The sequence below is a fragment of the Drosophila ficusphila genome, unplaced genomic scaffold (assembly GCF_018152265.1).
Source record: "Drosophila ficusphila isolate 14025-0441.05 unplaced genomic scaffold, ASM1815226v1 contig_436, whole genome shotgun sequence".
Classification (NCBI taxonomy): Eukaryota; Metazoa; Arthropoda; class Insecta; order Diptera; family Drosophilidae; genus Drosophila; species Drosophila ficusphila.
The window spans coordinates 742545-759923 of record NW_025064352.1 but is presented as its reverse complement, the minus strand read 5'-3'; the positions used below and the strand labels follow the sequence as shown (position 1 = coordinate 759923).

At 39.2% G+C, this 17379-nt stretch overlaps 1 protein-coding gene across 1 annotated transcript in view; it reads left to right on the top strand.

The window, feature by feature from the left end:
* The window catches only part of LOC108101373, a 43473-nt gene extending 26262 nt beyond the window's left edge, over window positions 1-17211 (top strand). Inside the window, exons 3-8 of the mRNA XM_017205687.2 lie at window positions 7577-7788; window positions 9152-9287; window positions 9514-9647; window positions 12859-12981; window positions 13046-13235; window positions 14624-17211. Coding sequence (XP_017061176.2) covers window positions 7577-7788; window positions 9152-9287; window positions 9514-9647; window positions 12859-12981; window positions 13046-13235; window positions 14624-15255 — 1427 coding nt within the window. The 3' untranslated portion in view covers window positions 15256-17211. The remainder of the gene's footprint in view (window positions 1-7576; window positions 7789-9151; window positions 9288-9513; window positions 9648-12858; window positions 12982-13045; window positions 13236-14623) is intronic.
* Window positions 17212-17379: the final 168 nt, after the last annotated feature.

The window sequence follows — 17379 nt, the reverse complement described above, 5'->3', positions numbered from 1 at the left end:
GGCAGACAGCAAGTGAAACTGCACACGGATCTTGGCATTCAGTGGGCGTGGCACCACCCGGCAACATTGTTTTGTAATTTATTTTGTTTCAGACAGTTTTTCCGTAGCGAAATGCAGGCTCCCGGACCGAAATCAACTTGCTACTTATGCGTCGTCATTGCATAAACAAGGCACTCGACGGCAGCAGGTTTTCCAGTTTCTGGTTTCCCAGGCATTTTCCCCGCACTGAGAAATTGCAACATTACGTGCCCCAGAAGCCACGTCCACTTCTCATGCAAAGCATGCACAATTCTCCTGAGCTCTGGACTAAAGATAAATTGATATTTTGGGGCTCTCTCCGGTATCCCGATATTTACCTTGGTGGCCCCTCTTGGTTTTCGTTTTTTTTTTTTTTGTGTTTTACCCTCCTTTGGTTAGGCAATACGCAAATGGTAAAACTGTCCATTAACAGAAAAGAAATAAAAATAAAAAGAACAACAAGGGGAAACAATAAGGTGAGTGAGCTGCAGAAAAAAAAAGCGTTGAAATCCTTTATTGTCCATTGTCGGCCATGGAGTTCTCTATCAGAATGCCTTAATTAAGAACGCTGTGAGTCTGGCCAAAGAGTCAGACTTCATTTCGATTTTTAACAGCGCAGCTGTTACCAAAAACCCAGCCATTCGACTGAAAAACCCCACTTCGTCCTGTCAGGAAACAAAAAAAAAAAATGGAAACCAACAATTTGCAGTTTACAGTTAACAGCAGATCGGGGGGCGGTGGGGGCGGAATGGGACACGTTATTGGAAAAGCAGTGAAAATTGGTTTGTTTGACGGCCCGATGTCTGGCGAAATAACCTAGCGCCGCACCTATACACACTGCGAAACGTATATTGTATATATCGCGTATAGTTGCCGTCATTGTCGAAAACTCTCGGATAGCGAAAGAAATTACTCTGATAGGGAACAAAAACTTTACGGGCAGGAAAATAAAAACAAAATACGATAAGGGCCCTCAACCGATAGACAGTCAATCAGGACCCATATATTGAGGTTGATTTTTTTTACATATAATAATTTCACATAAGTTAAGGTAACCCATTCATACAGCTGTTACTGAAAAAAAAAAATAACAAAAATTGTTTGCATAAATAAATAGCTTGCATTTTTAATACTTTAAAGGCTTTGATTTGTATAAAATTCCTTCATCATATTTTTTGTACACCTTTATCCACTCATTTGAGTATTCTAATCTTTCAAAAATAAAGTGCACATGTACAACATTTACAAACGTTTTTAATCGTTGAAGCATTCATGGAAAACCACTCGAAATGCAAACTCCCTCCGCACATATGGAGGAAATCGTTTTTTGCAGCAAATATTTACAAGAAATTCGAATTTTAATTTATGCAACAATCGACGAGACGAGTCGAGCTAGATGGAATGTGGAGAGAGTTCAGAGGGCCAAACAAATCGATCCATCAACTGCAGTTGCAGCTGGCCATGCAAGATTGCTGGCGAAAAACAAAAAGTATATTTGTATCTATGCATTTTGCATGCGGGCTTTCAGCAACTGTTGTCGACCGACTATGTAGTTGACACACCCCCCTCACACTGGCCAATTGTGCCACAGATTCTCGGGAGTTCGGCAAACCGTTTATGTTTATATTTGGCACATTGAACAATTCTAAGCCCCCGCACCTGTCATCCGGCACTCAAAAATTCCCACACGCACGAATTTCGAAGGGGGAGAGTCAACAGACCATTGGAAGACCTTTTAAAAATCTATAAAGTAGAAGTAATAAATAAAAATTGGAAGACCTTTTAAAAATCTATAAAGTAGAAGTAATAAATAAAATTTCCTTTAAAGAAGTTATGGACCCTGTATAATGAATCCGAATCTTATTTTAGACTTGTGCTGCTTATGAAAGTGTATAGTTCTGTAATCAGAGCTTCTAGGGACTAAACACAATGGTTTTCCTCTACCTCATTGCATATCAATAGAAATGAGTTATTACTGTAAGTTCTTTTCTACTAAAGAAAGCTAACAAAACTCATGGCTTTGTTGGTTTCCATGTGCGATGATGCTTTTGGCGACGCTTTGGCGGTCGCCTGTGAATACACACACTACAGACACTCATGCAAAACTCCAATGAATGCCAAGCCCAGAGTCCTTTGGGTTGAGTCCTGGCCAGCCTTTGCGAATATCATACCCCATAACGCCCACCTCAGAGCCGCTGAAGATGACATGACAAATGCATGACCCAATAGTCTATCGGTTTTTTTTAGCTCTTTCTTTAATGATTTCGAACGATATTTGATGGTTATAAAAATAAAAAACCAGAAGTGTGGCAAGCTGACAGCTTCAACCGTAAAAAAAAATGAACTGTCAATAAAAGTTTTTATGTGATACCACTATCTTATGATAAAATCTTGACTTAAATATTTAACCCAATATTTACACAGGACCACCGATATATTCAATTCCGAGTGAAGCGCAATGCATAACGAAAAAAACATGACAACGAACAAGTGTCATGCTAAAAATTGCACAGATTTCATTTAACATAATTCCCAAAATAAAAAAATGAAATGCGGAAAACCAGAATGGCAAAAACCAAACAAAACACACACAAAAGTGGGAGTCTGTCGCCATTGTCGCGGCTCCAATTCAATACAATAATAATAAAATTTGTATGCAAAATAGGCGTTGAGTGTTGAATGCATGCAAAGATTGCAGGATGAAACCACGGGGTGTTTGGTGGTTCTGGGTGGTGGTCTTTCGGCTAGTGGCTCGATATACATATACAAATATGCACGAGAGAGGCGCTATTGTTGTTGCTTTTGTTGTTGTTGTTGTTTTCAGTTGTTGTTGCTGGCGGTGGCTGCCTCGTGTTGAAAAATCGTAATCAAAAATTGCGCAATAATTTGCATGTTTATTTAATAGCCCCAGCACATAGAGGGCCCAAAATGACCCACCGCCCGGCCAATTCCTCCCCTAAAAAAACAGGACAAAGTGTCCTTTGCTTGTACACACACACACACACACACACACGCACATACACATATGTGAGTGCCATGCATTGCAGTGACAAACATTTTGGTAAATGCCGAAAACTGCGAAAACCTGCATTTGGTTTTCGCTTTTTACTGCTTTCGGTCACCCTCATTTTTGGGCTTTTACCCCCTTTTTTGCTGCCATTGAGTATCTCATAATGTGAGTATTTTTTTTCTCAACTTCTCTCCTAATGAAATTGTCTGCGGGCCGAGCTTTGTTCGCACTCTCTGCGTTTGTTTTTGTCATTGGGGCCAAAGCGCCAGCCGCAAAATTTTATGACACTCTAAAAACAAAACAAAACACAACACAAAACCAAAACAAAAAGCCAACAAAAGAGAAAACCCAAATTAGCGGGCAATTTTAGAGATAGAGGTTTTTGTTTTGGGCTTTTCAAATTGAAGTATCAAATTATCAAATTCTGAACAAGCAAGACTGAATCTGTGTTTGTTCAATCGAGCGAAACATAAAAACAAATTAAACTGAATATTCAAAATAGATCGTTTTAATTTTCTTTTCTGTTAAAACTGTTATTCAACTCAGGAAGCATTTGAAATAAATATAAAAGTTCAAATATTTATACACCCTTTCTTGACAATGCATAACATTTTTATAAAAGTCAAGTTAAAGTCAAAAATAAAGCAAAGCAAAGTTATACCAAAAATAAACATATTCGAATATTCGACCCAATCGTCATATATGACTTCACACATAAACACAAACACATTGGCAACACAAACATGGCACAATATTTTGACTGTTTCGTAATTTATTTGACATATTTATGGGGTTCATAAATACAGATACATATAAAAATGCGTTTATTTCTATTTGGCGTTTTTTAGTTTTTATGGCAAGCAATGAAACTGCAAACAACAAGAGCAACAAAGTCGCCATCAAAAATGTATTTATACGTGCAAGTTTGGACTACTTCCAAAGCCAGGGAGCATGTAACACAGCAACAACATATCATTTCACCCAATTTGTTGTTGTTGTTGTTGTTGTTATTGTAGTTGCAACCCTCATATACCGCCTGGTCAAAGTTGCAATAGCAAAACATAAAACATTTTTTACGTAATGATTTCTTTTTTTCGTCCCGCCCAACTCCTTTCGACTTATTTTTCGTTTTCGTTGCCCCCTTCGATGGGTCAGCTGGCTGAACTATTGACAGCTGATGATAAAAAATTGTTTGAAAAATAAACCAAAATCCTGGAATAACAGAGCGAATAAGAGAAGTGCGGGAAAAGGAAGGAGGTTTGGGATGGAAGCTGGCGAAAAATGGCCAGTTAGAGTTGGCTTAAAAAAATAAAATGCATTACTTTTAGGACTAGAGTTTGGCAAGTGGTGGGTGCAGAATGAAATAGTGGCAAAAGTTCGATGGGGACAACATTTTGGAAAGGGGAAATTGGTACTAACTAAAATATTTGAAATAAATATACAGAAAGCTTAAAACTAAAAAATATTTTATTGTTATTTATACAAATATAATTATAACACGAATATAAATGCAGTTAAGGATTTATAGAAATTTATGAAAATAGCGCACGGCTTATAGGTATTAAACATTTAATTTGGTGGCATAGTTGTTTCAAGGTGGTAAAAAAAAAACGAGTACCTTGTCGCTTTATTCGTTCAGCCAATCCATTCCATTCGAGTACATCCCAACGCATCCGTTGGCGAATTAAACATTTTCGCCTTTACACTTTTAATTTATGTATTTACTTTTCTGGTTTATTTGCCTTTCTTTCCGCCAGACGGCAACTTGGTTTTACCAACGTCCTGGGACTCGGTGGGCTTACCACCTGCGGCATTTTCCCTCGCCGAGCCTCTTATTGAAATTCCAAAGTTGAAATGACTGCAAAGTGGGGAGACGAGTGGGGCAGGACAAGGTTTTCGGTTGATGGTCGAGGTCCTGGCAATGGCTACAGTGTTGACAGCCATGTCAGTTACAATACCCATCGTCGTCATCAGTTGGTTGCCGTTTTCCCCCGTTGAGCCTCCCTTTTATTTTTTTCTGGTCGAGTTCTGTGGTCGCGACTCGGTCTGGAGTCTGCTTTGAGTCTGGTCTACGTACATATATATGTAGAATAATACATTTTTGGGGGCTTCACTTAAGTGTGAGAAGCACTTACAGGGCAACTTAGAGGAGACCTTATTTCGCCAGAATCCCATTCCCAATTGTTTGGTTTGTCTGTGTTGTCTGGCACTTTGTTTTGCTGCTTAACTTTTGATCAGCTTTTAATATAACTTAATGTGCCCAAATTAAATGCATTTCGTCTGTAAAGTTTTATTGCAAATTATCTCCGTTGAAGTTGTGGTCAATGGAGGAAAAAATCAATAAAAACGCTGGGGCAAACCACAACATAAATTTGTAATCATGTTTTGCAATAAGCTGTAGTAAGCCACCTGAAATAAAACTACTTATTGTGGGATTCACCTGGGCTTAGCAATTTATTTTGGCAAATTAATGTATTATTTTTTAGACTCATGATTAAATGGAATTATTTTCATAGGAAATAATGGGTAAAAATGTATAATAAAAGGAAAAAATCTATAAATAAAATTAGGAAATAAATCAATTAAATAAAAGAAAACGAAATGATGCAGTTTGCTAGAGAATTGAAATACAAACTTTAAGAGGGATGCAACTTAAAAATCTAATTTAAATTAGAAACGATGTGGGCTTCGAAATATGAATTTTGGTCAATTTTAAGCAAACTCATTTTGTGTATGTTGTATCATTAAAATTGAAAAAGAAATACAAATCTAAATAATTATACAGTTTGTAAGAGAATTGCAGACTTCTGCCTGAAATTTTAATACCTTTCAGAAAACTATAAATATGAACGAACAGCAATAGTTAAAGACAATAAACACGCACTTTAAGCTCCGCGAATACTTGATACTTATAGTGACTGCTAGAAAACAGAAAAATAGTCATTGCAAATGGCTTATAGAAGTCATGACAACAATGGAGCTACATAAAAAAATCAGAAGAAGACGGAGCCAACTCAGAAGTATAAAAAACACACAACAGAACATAACAATATGTATGATAAAGCATGTCATACAGTACCCTTCCCGCACTTAACTCCACATTCTCTCCCAGGATGCTCAACTTTTGTTGGGTTCTGGGCAGGTTGGAGTCCCTCCAGTTAAATGGTGAACCATTAAAAGTGGACATTTGTAAACATAAACTGACAGATAAACACCCAAAGCAGACACAGAACTTTCTCCTGCCCAGGGGAAAGGGGGCGGAAAGTGAATGATACGAAGAGTTGCCCCTGCAATTTTCATTGGTTTATATTGCACAGCCACACACATACACACACACACATATATCATGGGAAAGGTAGGGCGACCCACACACATCTAACCAGGGAAAGCAGTTAAAATACTTAACAAACGTAGATTGTAAAAGTTTTTTATAACAAAATAAAATGGCAGGGAAAGTTGTTGTTCTTGCTGTGGTTCTTCGGGGTGGGGATCGGGTATCTGGCCATCTGAGTATCTGGGTAGCTGGATATCTGTGTATCTGGGTAGCTGGGTAGCTGGGTATCTGGGAGTCGGGCGGTGGTCAGTGCTAAACAACAATGTGCAGCTGAAGGACAATTTTGTGCGCCCTGCGATAAATGCAGCCACATTGAGTGCGGGTCGGAGGGCACAACAAAATGTTCGCTCGTTATATGGGTCAATATGGGAAACAAAAGGATTGTGCACCGGTACGAACAGAAAAAACAAACCGAAGGCAACCAAACAAAAAACAACATGCACTGCGAAAAGTTTTTAATTAATAGTGGCATGAGCTTATTTGTGGGGCAGCAGAGCTAAATAAATATTTTTTTTGGTATGACAATACAATTAATTTAAAATGAATTACCATTCGTGGATCTTAAAGGTGTTTTATAAGCAAGTGTGAAATAAAACGAAAATATTATATGGGGCTGGTAGTTTATTTTAACTTAATCTAGATTACCATTTTTTTCAGTCCTTAAATCTCTCGCCCACTTTTTATCCAGGGTCCAAAACAAAGGGTTGTTAAAAAAATAGGAAAAAGTAAGCAAATCGAGAAATCGGTGGTTGGATGGGTTTCCACTTTGTTTGCAACATTTTGTGTTGTCATTTGAACCATCGAACGGAAGCCAGCGGTCGGGTCTGCTGGTCACTCGCTTTACAAAGGAAGGGCTGGCGTAGTAGTTAGCATCGAATCGAAATCCCAAGGTTCAGGGGAAAAGGTCAGTTTTCCACTCACCTTTCTGGTCTGCGGCTTCCTTAAGTTGCAGTTAATGTTGGTATTGAAGAGAAAGAGTTGTCACAAAACAAGGTAAAATAATCCTTCAACATTCAAAATATTTTATATGATATCCTGAATAATTTATTCAGAAACTATTACAAGAGTTAAATAATAAATACATTTGAAAGATGACTGCAAAGTTTGCCAATTGTATTTTTAATCGTATACATATTTTTAAAATACACTTTATATTTACGAGTCCGCCAGATTCATGGATATTTCACTTACCCCCAAACTCATTTTATTTGCAGATTTTATTGTGGCACTCAAGGATGTGTCGGTAATGATACCACAGGCGGTGAAACGTGGCAGCAACGCCCTGTTCACGTGTAATTACGATATGGAAAACGATACTCTATATTCGGTGAAATGGTATAAGGGCAAGCGTGAGTTTTATCGCTACACGCCCAAGGAGAATCCGGCGATGAAGGTCTTTGCCATGACAAGTGGCCTCAATGTGGAGGTAAGTACAGAATGTTCGCAGCGTAGACACTCTACCGCCGTGGATATGGATAATTCCCCTTAACGCCCTGTCCCCATAACGCGCACATGTTACTGCAGTTGCGTGTAAATTATATCCATAATGGCTGATTGCCAGGACCCCGGCTGGATTCGTTTTCATAACGACATTTGCCGGCTTATTTGCCCCACTGCCCGTTGTAATTATGCCAGTCCATCCGTAGACGGAACCGTTAAGAGTTGTTGGCCGTGGCCAATTAGTCTCGCTTGCGATTGACTTGCGGCTCATTAAAAAACAATATATATACAGATTGCATAAGTCCCCAGGGAAAAAAAATGGCAACAGTTAACAACAAGCGGAGCTTTACACTTTAATTTCATGTATTATATTTTTGAAAAAATTTATAAATTAAACTATAAAAATACTGGAAAATTATATTAGCTCCTTTTGAAAATGATATTTCCAATTGTTTTTTGACTTCAAATAATTTTAAATTTTAAAAGCTATTTTAACGGACTTAAGGTAAGGGTTAACTGGGAACCTTTAATTACTACAGCGAAATACACAAGGGCCAATTAGGTATCAGCAGCAACAAATTGGGTTAAACATTCGCACGACCCTCAGTCATTGATCCTCTGAAACCGAACCAAACTTTTCGCCGCCCACCACTTCCCCCAGTTAATTATGACTCCACTGCTTTTATGTGTCATATATTTATACTGAAAATTACGTATAAGATTAAATGCAATTTATTAAATTTGATTTTTATTAAGTGAATTGCTTTACGAGGTTGCCTCGTTTTCTCTTCACAAGATACAATTTCGCCAGCACTATAATCAAAATGAAATTCTCATTTATGTTCGACGAGTTTAAGCGCAGGCCAGAATATAAAAAATGTGAATTAATTAGGGATTTCAGATGAAAATAAGGGTAATTAAATTTCAAGCTATGCTCTTTCTTTCCGCGCTGTTTAAATCTTAAGAAAGCAGAAAAATAGTGAAGGAAGGGCAATCCTTCTGATTCAAAAGACAGACAGGGTTATTCATAACCCTGTGTCAAATTGCTTTGAGTCAAAGAAAATCCTAATCAAATGGAGATGACCCCTTTAGCATGAAAATTAACCCTTCACCTTTATGCCCTCAATTGGCAGTCACTTTCCATCAGGCAATATTCCATCGCCAGCTGCTGTGCTTTTCGTCATTCACAACGGCGAGCATTTTCATATTTTACCTATCTCATTTTTCACTTTATCCCCGCTGTCGCTGGTTATATTCAATTTCTATGCACCGCGTCCAGCCAACTAATTTTTATTACTTTCTCCATTTCCCCTCCGCTGACTTTCTCCGCTCGCTTTCTCCTTTTGCAGCGCAACCTTTCGAATCAGAGCCACGTCGTTCTGCAGTCGGTGCCGCTGAATATTTCGGGGAAATTTACATGCGAAATATCCGTGGAGGCGCCCACTTTCCAAACGGCCATGGTGTCCGGCGAAATGGAGGTGGTTGGTAAGTAAAAAGAATGTGCAAATTTCACAAAAAATATCTATGTATAGTGCTTAGAATTGCAATGGGCCAATGGAAATGCGAACCGGCGCGGTCGAGGCAAGCAAATTAATTAGAACAAATCTATTTGAGCCCGACGCCACCGGCTTCGTCCTTTTTCGGCTAATTTTACATTTCCATTCCTTGGCTAACGATGTGCCCCCCACTTTTTTGGCCCACTTTTTTGCAGAGCTGCCGGAAGAGCACACTGTGGTTACCGGGATACAGGCACGTTATCGCATCGGCGATTTGGTCGACGGCAATTGCTCAATTAAATACTCGAAACCGGCTGCTAATTTGACATGGACTATTAATGGTATTGTGGTAAGTTTTGGTTTCGTTTACCACTGTTATCCGCAGACGGTCACGCCCATTCCGCCCATCAATTAGCAGGCAATCCGAAAATCGGTGAACGGAGGGCTTTGATCGCCTTCTATTGATGGGCCGCCGCTTTTTCAATTAGTCATTGGTTAAGAGAGGGTCAGAAACTTTGCTTCCGGTTTGAATGCACTTTGCGTGTGAAAGAAACGCTGGCTAATGCAAAGTTTGCCGTTTATTTTGGAGAAATAGATTTGCAAAGGCTTCTGCAAACCAAATAAAAATGTATTTATTGCAAAAGGCTTTGGTAGCTTTTATCATTTATTACATACTCTGATTTTATGTACTTTTTGGGACACAAAATTCGTTTATCCAGGAGCTCGAAACAGATTATGCTCTCGAATGGTCAGCGAATCGTTTGAAATTGCACTCGGAGTTATTTATCAAAACATTTGCTTTTATTTGCACAGTTTCAAATCGGAGTACATTAAATAGTAAACTCTTTAATTGCCTCCTCGCAATTGATCAATCAACATGTTTGAAAAATAGCAAAAACCAGGTGAATCGTGGCCAGTGCCATTGGTTTTGCAATTTTTTGCGTTTAGTGTGCGATTTTTCATCTCTCGTCTGTTGCATACTTTTTGGCACCTGCGAGTGCGGCAGTTCCATTTTGCAGGCCCATCTTTGGCATTTATATTTGCCTAGAGCCACGTTCTCTTGCCCGCTTTTTCTTCACCGGCTATATACATTTTCTGATATGCCGTCAGTTTTTATGCCATTCGCTTTGGCCGGAATGGGCTGGGCTGGGCTGAGCTCTGTTGGGCCGGTCTGGATGTTTTATGGCCGCAACCACAGCAGTCGACTGTCGACTCCAACAGGAGGTCACAGTGCCTCCTGGCAGTTTGCGCCCAGCTGCTGTCATGCCTCCGCCTCTCCGCATGATTGCACAGGTGTGATGCGAGGCTCCTGCGATGGGTTGGTGGCATCCTGGGATTCTGGGTTGCTGGGATCCTGGGTTGCTGGGTTCCTGGGCGGCTGGGATGCCTGACATGTCCTGGCATTTTGCGTTCGGTTTTTCAAGAAACGTTTAGGTTGTCAGCTAGTTTTTCTCTGGCGTTTTTATGGCGGCCCAAAACATTACGGCCTCCTTCCCAGACTTTTGGCTGGTGTTATTGTTATTTTTGGCCCAGACAGAGGTTTACCTCGTGGCAGCCGGAGTATAGTAAATGCGTTGTCAATGTCACGAAGGCCCCTGCAACTCATATTTCAAACTGGCGACCTTTGTGTGTGTTTCAGTAGGTGAGAGATGAAGTTGTTAGTTTATACAGCTTATCTACTGTTTTACTCTAAAGTAAATGAAGTCGGGCTTTTTTATCTGTCATACGAAAGAAGCAAACCAATTCAATAATTAAAATGAAATAAAAAGAAATTAAAGCGGTATTTCTTGAATTTAATATGCACAGCATTTTGCTTATTCACTCTGAGAAGTTCTTAGGAACAGTAGGCGGTTAAAAAAATTTTAGTATATTTTAGATTTAATCCGAGATGAGATTAAAACAAGAGAGGAAGCTAGCTTCGGCAAGCCGAAGCTTATATACCCTTGCAGTCATCAAATATGTCGAACAAAACTCATAAAGGCTAGACAACATCGAAGCTAAGACGATTTTTCTATTCATTTTCCATATTTTTGACTATAGATCATATGGGAGCTATACGATATAGTTGTCCGATTTTGATCAAATTTAATTCGTAATTCAAGAGTCGTAAGAAAACTCTATATTCCAAAAATCATACTTGTCTGTCGAAAAACAACGATGTTATAATTTTATTTCCATTATTTCTATATAGATTTTTCGATCTTTCCTATGGCAGCTATAAGATATAGATGACCGATTTTTATGAAACTTTTTTCTCAATATAAACGTTCTTAAAAAACTTTATATTCAAAAATTCATGCTCATGGGATAAAAAACAACGATGTTATCAATTTATTTCCATTAATTCTATATATAATTTTCGATCTCTCCAATGGCAGCTATATGATAGAGTTATCCGATTTTGATCAAATTTAATCCGAAATTCAATAGCAGTTAGAAAACGCCATCTTGAAGAATTCAAGTCGATCTGATCAAAAACAACGGAGTAAGAATTTTTTATTTCATTCTCTCGTATGGGAGCTATCCGATATAGTCGGCCGATCCGGCCCGTTCCGACTTATATACTGCGTGCAATAACTACACACATTTTGGGAAAGTTTCAGCGAGATAGCTTTAAAACTGAGAGACTAGTTTAGGCAGAAACGGACAGACGGACAGACGGACAGACGTACAGACGTATTCCGATTCTACTCGTGATGCTGATCAAGAATATATATACTTTATGGGGTCTGAGGTGTCTCCTTCACTGCGTTGCAAACTTCTGGCCAAAATTATAATACCCTTTGCTCTGCAAGGGTATAAAAAGTGCAGTATGCAAAGTTTCGGATTTAATCGTCATCAAAACAAGCAATTCAGCAAAAAAAGCTGATATGGAAAACATATTTATATTTATAGATACACGAAAATAAAGCAGGAAAACACAAACTAACACAAACAGCACTTGAGTGTTGCCTACAGTGGGTGGCCGTGCAGTGGGTGCGGCCACTTGATCTTTTAGCTAACGAGCGCATTTCAACAGGAGCACCACTCACCCACCCACCCAACCAACCAACCACCGCCCCTCAGTCGTCATGTGTGCTGTCAGCTGTGGGTGGTGCGGGTGGTGCGGATGCTTTTGGGTGGTGGTGCGGGCCAGGCCATCGTATCTGCCAGGCACTTCAAACTAAACTCACCGCAAACAAAGTGGCCTCGTCTTCTCGACACAGCTCACCCATGTCCTTTGGCTCCTGCTCCCCATTCCTGGCATCCCCGCCATCCTTGCCATCACCATCACCATCACCATCAACATCGTCATCAGCATCAGCATCAGCATCATCTGCTCTAGTTAATCACTCAAGCGTAAATCTATTCATCATTCATAAGTTATAAATTTGCCTCAACCGCCCTGGTGTGGTTGGTGGTCGCCTTTATTTTTCGGGCCAAAGTGTCAGCTTTGGGGAATAGTTTTCGCTTTCATGCTGCAGCCCACTTCATTGAGAAAGGATTGCTGAATATCCACAAATTGATTTCGCTGCAAATTCGAGATGCCACTTGACATTATTCGTGATCCTTTCTTGTAGGTGCCGCCGCACCACATAAAGACGTATCAGATTGAAAAGCGGGAGAACAGCACCCTGGAATCGGTAACGAGTGCCATACATTTCATGGTCACCAATCAGCATTTTCTCAAGAGCCAGATGAGGGTAAGGATACAATTCCCACCGGTTGGGATCCTAATAATGACCACCTCCTATTTCCCGTTCTCAGCTGAAGTGCACCGCCAATATCTTCGACATCTTCAAGGAGGAAATGGAGAGTGTCATCGAGGAGGACCGACCCAGGATAATGGCCTCGGGCAGATCGTATGACATTAACAACTATCCCCTCGAGGAGCAAACGAATGGGGAACGAGGCGGCTATGAGGATCACAACGAGTCCTACTTGACATACTACTCAGGTGGGTACCCTAAATCGTATATATACACTCATACAGAAGTACCCTTGAATTATCAATTACTATCACTCAATTAATTAAGTATAATAAGTGAATTAAAATTTCAAAATTTGTGGCTTACCTATAATTTTATTATTTAAACTGAACCCACATAAATCCGATTACTTATTTATTGCCACATGACAATCCAATTATTTATTTAAGCAGACAGATATCCAATTCAATAACTCACCAATGCAAAGGGATCTGCCTGCGCATTCGATGGGTTCAAGCGATCCCATCTCGCGTTGATGGAAGCCAAGGCGAAAGCCTTTCGCAAACAGCCAGGACGGACTGTATCCCACTTAGTTCGGCCCACTGCATCCTGTCGATGCCGGGCACACAATGTAAATTATGTAAATAAAATTGTGCAGCATAAACATTCCGGCAGACTGCTAACAACCAGGAGCAACCAGCAAGCGGCAAGTGGCAAGGAGCAATGAGCAAGGAGGAGCAGGCTTATCGAATCAGATGGCGGGGAAATCAAATTGCTATAAACTTAGTTTAGACATGAAAGATTGTCGCGCAATTGCGGCAGACTGTGCAGAACGGGAGCGTGATTGGGGCCTCTGGCGAAAATGTGTGGGGACCTTTCTATATCCTTCTTTTTTCCCCCCCCGTTCGCCTTGCTGCCTTTGCGGTTCTCCCGTTGCCACTTACTAGCGACAACATTTACTTAACACCAAGTAACGACAACACCAGGAATAACAAGTGTGTAAACGCATTGAGCTGAAAATTGTATTTAAAATTGAGTTCACTGGCTTACCAATGGAACGAACTGGGTGAAAGCAGCATTGGAAGCCAGCGAAATACCAGCGTATATGCAACAATATTTTGGCCACAGCGCCCACGGCAAGCCCTCAAACGGAAGTTTGCAAGCCACCCTCGTTATTAAGTTGAAGGAATGGAATGGGGAGATTGCATGTTCCGATTCCTCGCCTGCATTCCGCGCTGAACTTTATGCAAATGCACTGTTGACACAACCGCTCGCACACAGGGGATCCCGTCTGGTTGAATATCTATTTTTTTTTTGGTAGGAAACTAGATTCCTTTAGCATTTCCCTTGGCTTCCCATCAAAACTCGCTGAAATGTAACATAAATACATACCGAATTTCTGTAATGCTGAGAACGCAGCGGGTTATTATATTTTAATATACTTTATAAACCACTAAAATCTCTTCAAAAATATATATAAAATTGGTTTCCCCTTAAACACTTGATAAAACGTTTAACATGCAATAATTTAAGAATTGGAGATGCTTGAAAAATACATTAAAAAAAACTCTTCGCTTTAGTGACAATGTGACATGTTTGCTAACTGAAACTAACCTTTCGCTCTTTCCATTTTCAGCGGATAACACGGCATCGGGAGCCTCGACAGCTGCACACGAAATCTTCTGGCGATTCTGGCCATTTCAGCTGGCAAAGCTCCCCATCAACAGGCAGCTGGCGTGGGCGTGGCACTGGATCTGTGGGGGCGGTGGTGGAACTGCTGCTCTTCTTCTTCTGCTTCTCGGGCCACTGGCCCATCAAATTATCAGCTGTCAATACACAAAGGCCGCGAAAGGGAAGGTGCAACAGCAACATTGCAGCAGCAACATCGATGCGACGGCTCCAAAAGCGGTAACATCCGCATGGGGCGTCAAATGCTTTTATAATTGTCAAATGGCTATGGCGATGCCAACTCTGAGTCGCGATGATGATGATGATGACTACGGCGATGGTGATGCGAAAATTGGCAGCACAAATGCAACTGCAACTGCAACAGCAACAACAACTGCTGATGTTGCAGATGTGGCGGCTGGAGGAGTTGCGAGCAGCGTTAAGCGGCTGTCAGCGACACTTGCGGGGGGCGTTCGAGGTGAAGGGGGCGTGGCCAGTTGGACGGATCAACGATTATTGATGACTCGACGACGGGAAAGGCGGGCGAAGGAATCGCAGACGATGGATGCGATGATGCAGTCACATTGCAGCGCGTGCTGATGCCGCATTGATGATGAAATCCATTTTCGAAAGTAGCTTAAGGTGCTCGCCACCGTGCAGAAAAAACGGCCCTTTTTCTTTTCCACCCGAATAGTTGAAGGGCATAATTAATAAACATTCGCACCCGTATTGATTGAATGAGCCAGCTGCATAAATCGATCTGGCCGTAGCTCTTAAGTGTTATATTCATAAGATGAGCTGGAAGGTGGAGAAATGCGGAGTAAAAAAGTATACCCTGCAAGTAGATATGGAACCGATGAATAATCCAACAGGAAATAAATTAATGTTAAGCTGGGGAAAATATAACGTATGGTGAAACCAATAATAAAGCGAATACCCTGTACGTTGCAAACACAAAACAATGTTCTCACATTTTCCTTTATATTCTTTATTCTTGGGTGCTTAAATTATTTTAGTTTCCTTATACGAAAGTTCTTAAAGCTAAATTAACTAAGTCCCAAAAACTTACTGACAATAAACAGTTTTTGAATTTAAAATCACTGAACTTTACTTTTTCTTATTTAAGCAAACCGAAGATAAATTAAAGACCCCAAAAAACACGTAGTAAAACAGAAAACCTCAATGATAGAAACATCATTAATCGCTGAAAGAAGACACACAAAAAGCACCGTTAATTTGGGGATTTGCGTACAGGGTAAAAAAAACGTGTGCTCAGTCGCTAAAACACAAAGCGTTCATTAAATATTTGTCCTGAAATTAAAACTCCCTGTGTTTTACATCAAGCATTCTACATATTCGCAAAAAAAAAAAAAACAAGCAAGAAAAAAAGGAAATGTGCACAGTGTACAGCAAGCTGAACTTTAGACTGCACTTGAGCTTAGCTTTCGGGTATTGTAGTGCATTTTAAAGTGGGTTTTGAAAGCTTAAACATTGTAAACAACTCAAGCTAAAGCAACAAAATTAATAATGATTTGTCTTCTCTTTGGGATAATGTCAATGTGTAAATATAAAGTTTGAAACAAATGTTATAATAGCCATTAATTAACATCCACTGTACAGAAAGGAACTTTTTACGGTTGTGGAAATGAATAGCAAAATTAATTATTGAAGCAGTCTTTTATTTGTAGAAAGACACGAAATCAAAAAAGAAGGGAATCTTTAATTTCAACTTTTGTTTTGGCAATATTACAACTTGAAGAAACAAACGATCATTTAAAAATTTTTGGCCAACAAAAATCCAGCGGTAAATAGTTCCTTTACCTTGAAAATAAATCAATGTAGTGCAATGGGTAATCTAAACTTCAAACAACCTAAACGAAAATGTAAATTTAAAACAAAATAAATGTTTTGGAAATCAATATGGTACATGTTAAATAATACATTAAATTAAAAAATAAATTTTTAAAGTTTCAATAAATATGTAAATAAAAAGAGAAGAACATAAATATGTGTAAATGTTAAAAACAAGTACATAATAAAAAATAATATACCTATAATAACCTAATGCATGCGCCAAGATTTCTGTAATCAAATCGTGTTGTGAAAGTTGTCTTCCCTAATTTATGCTCATTAAAAAAATTCGATGGATTGTTAATTTGACTTTTAATTTTAATATGGTTTCAATCGTAGCCATAAAATTATAAACAGGAGATATATAAGAATGTAAAATATTTGTTTAGTGTATATACAAATAGACATTAACAATTTTGACGTTACTGAACAAATATTACAAATATTAACCATGAAAGAGATATAAATATAGGATAAAAAACAGTAAATGTTTCTAGTTGCTAGGGACGAAGATAAGTCTTAGATTTATAAAGAGAATCAAAAAGAGAAGCAAGTGCATTTTGCATTAAATATAATATATTCATATCCCCAATAAATAACCAAAAATGTGTAAAGCCAGAATAAATGTAATAATAAGCTCTAAGAAAACCAAATAGTGATGTAAAAAACGCAGCAAGGAAATAAAGTAACCCCTATTCAATAAAAGCTTATGTCGCGGTAATTATTTAACAATTTGCAAAATGGGAATTGGAGGCTAATGTTTTTTATTTGAATGAAAGCTATACGTATCCTTTAGGAGCTCACTGTACCAGAGTCTTTTTGGAAGCGCCATCTAGAGAGCTTTCTGTTAACAAAGTTTCATTTAAGCTGATT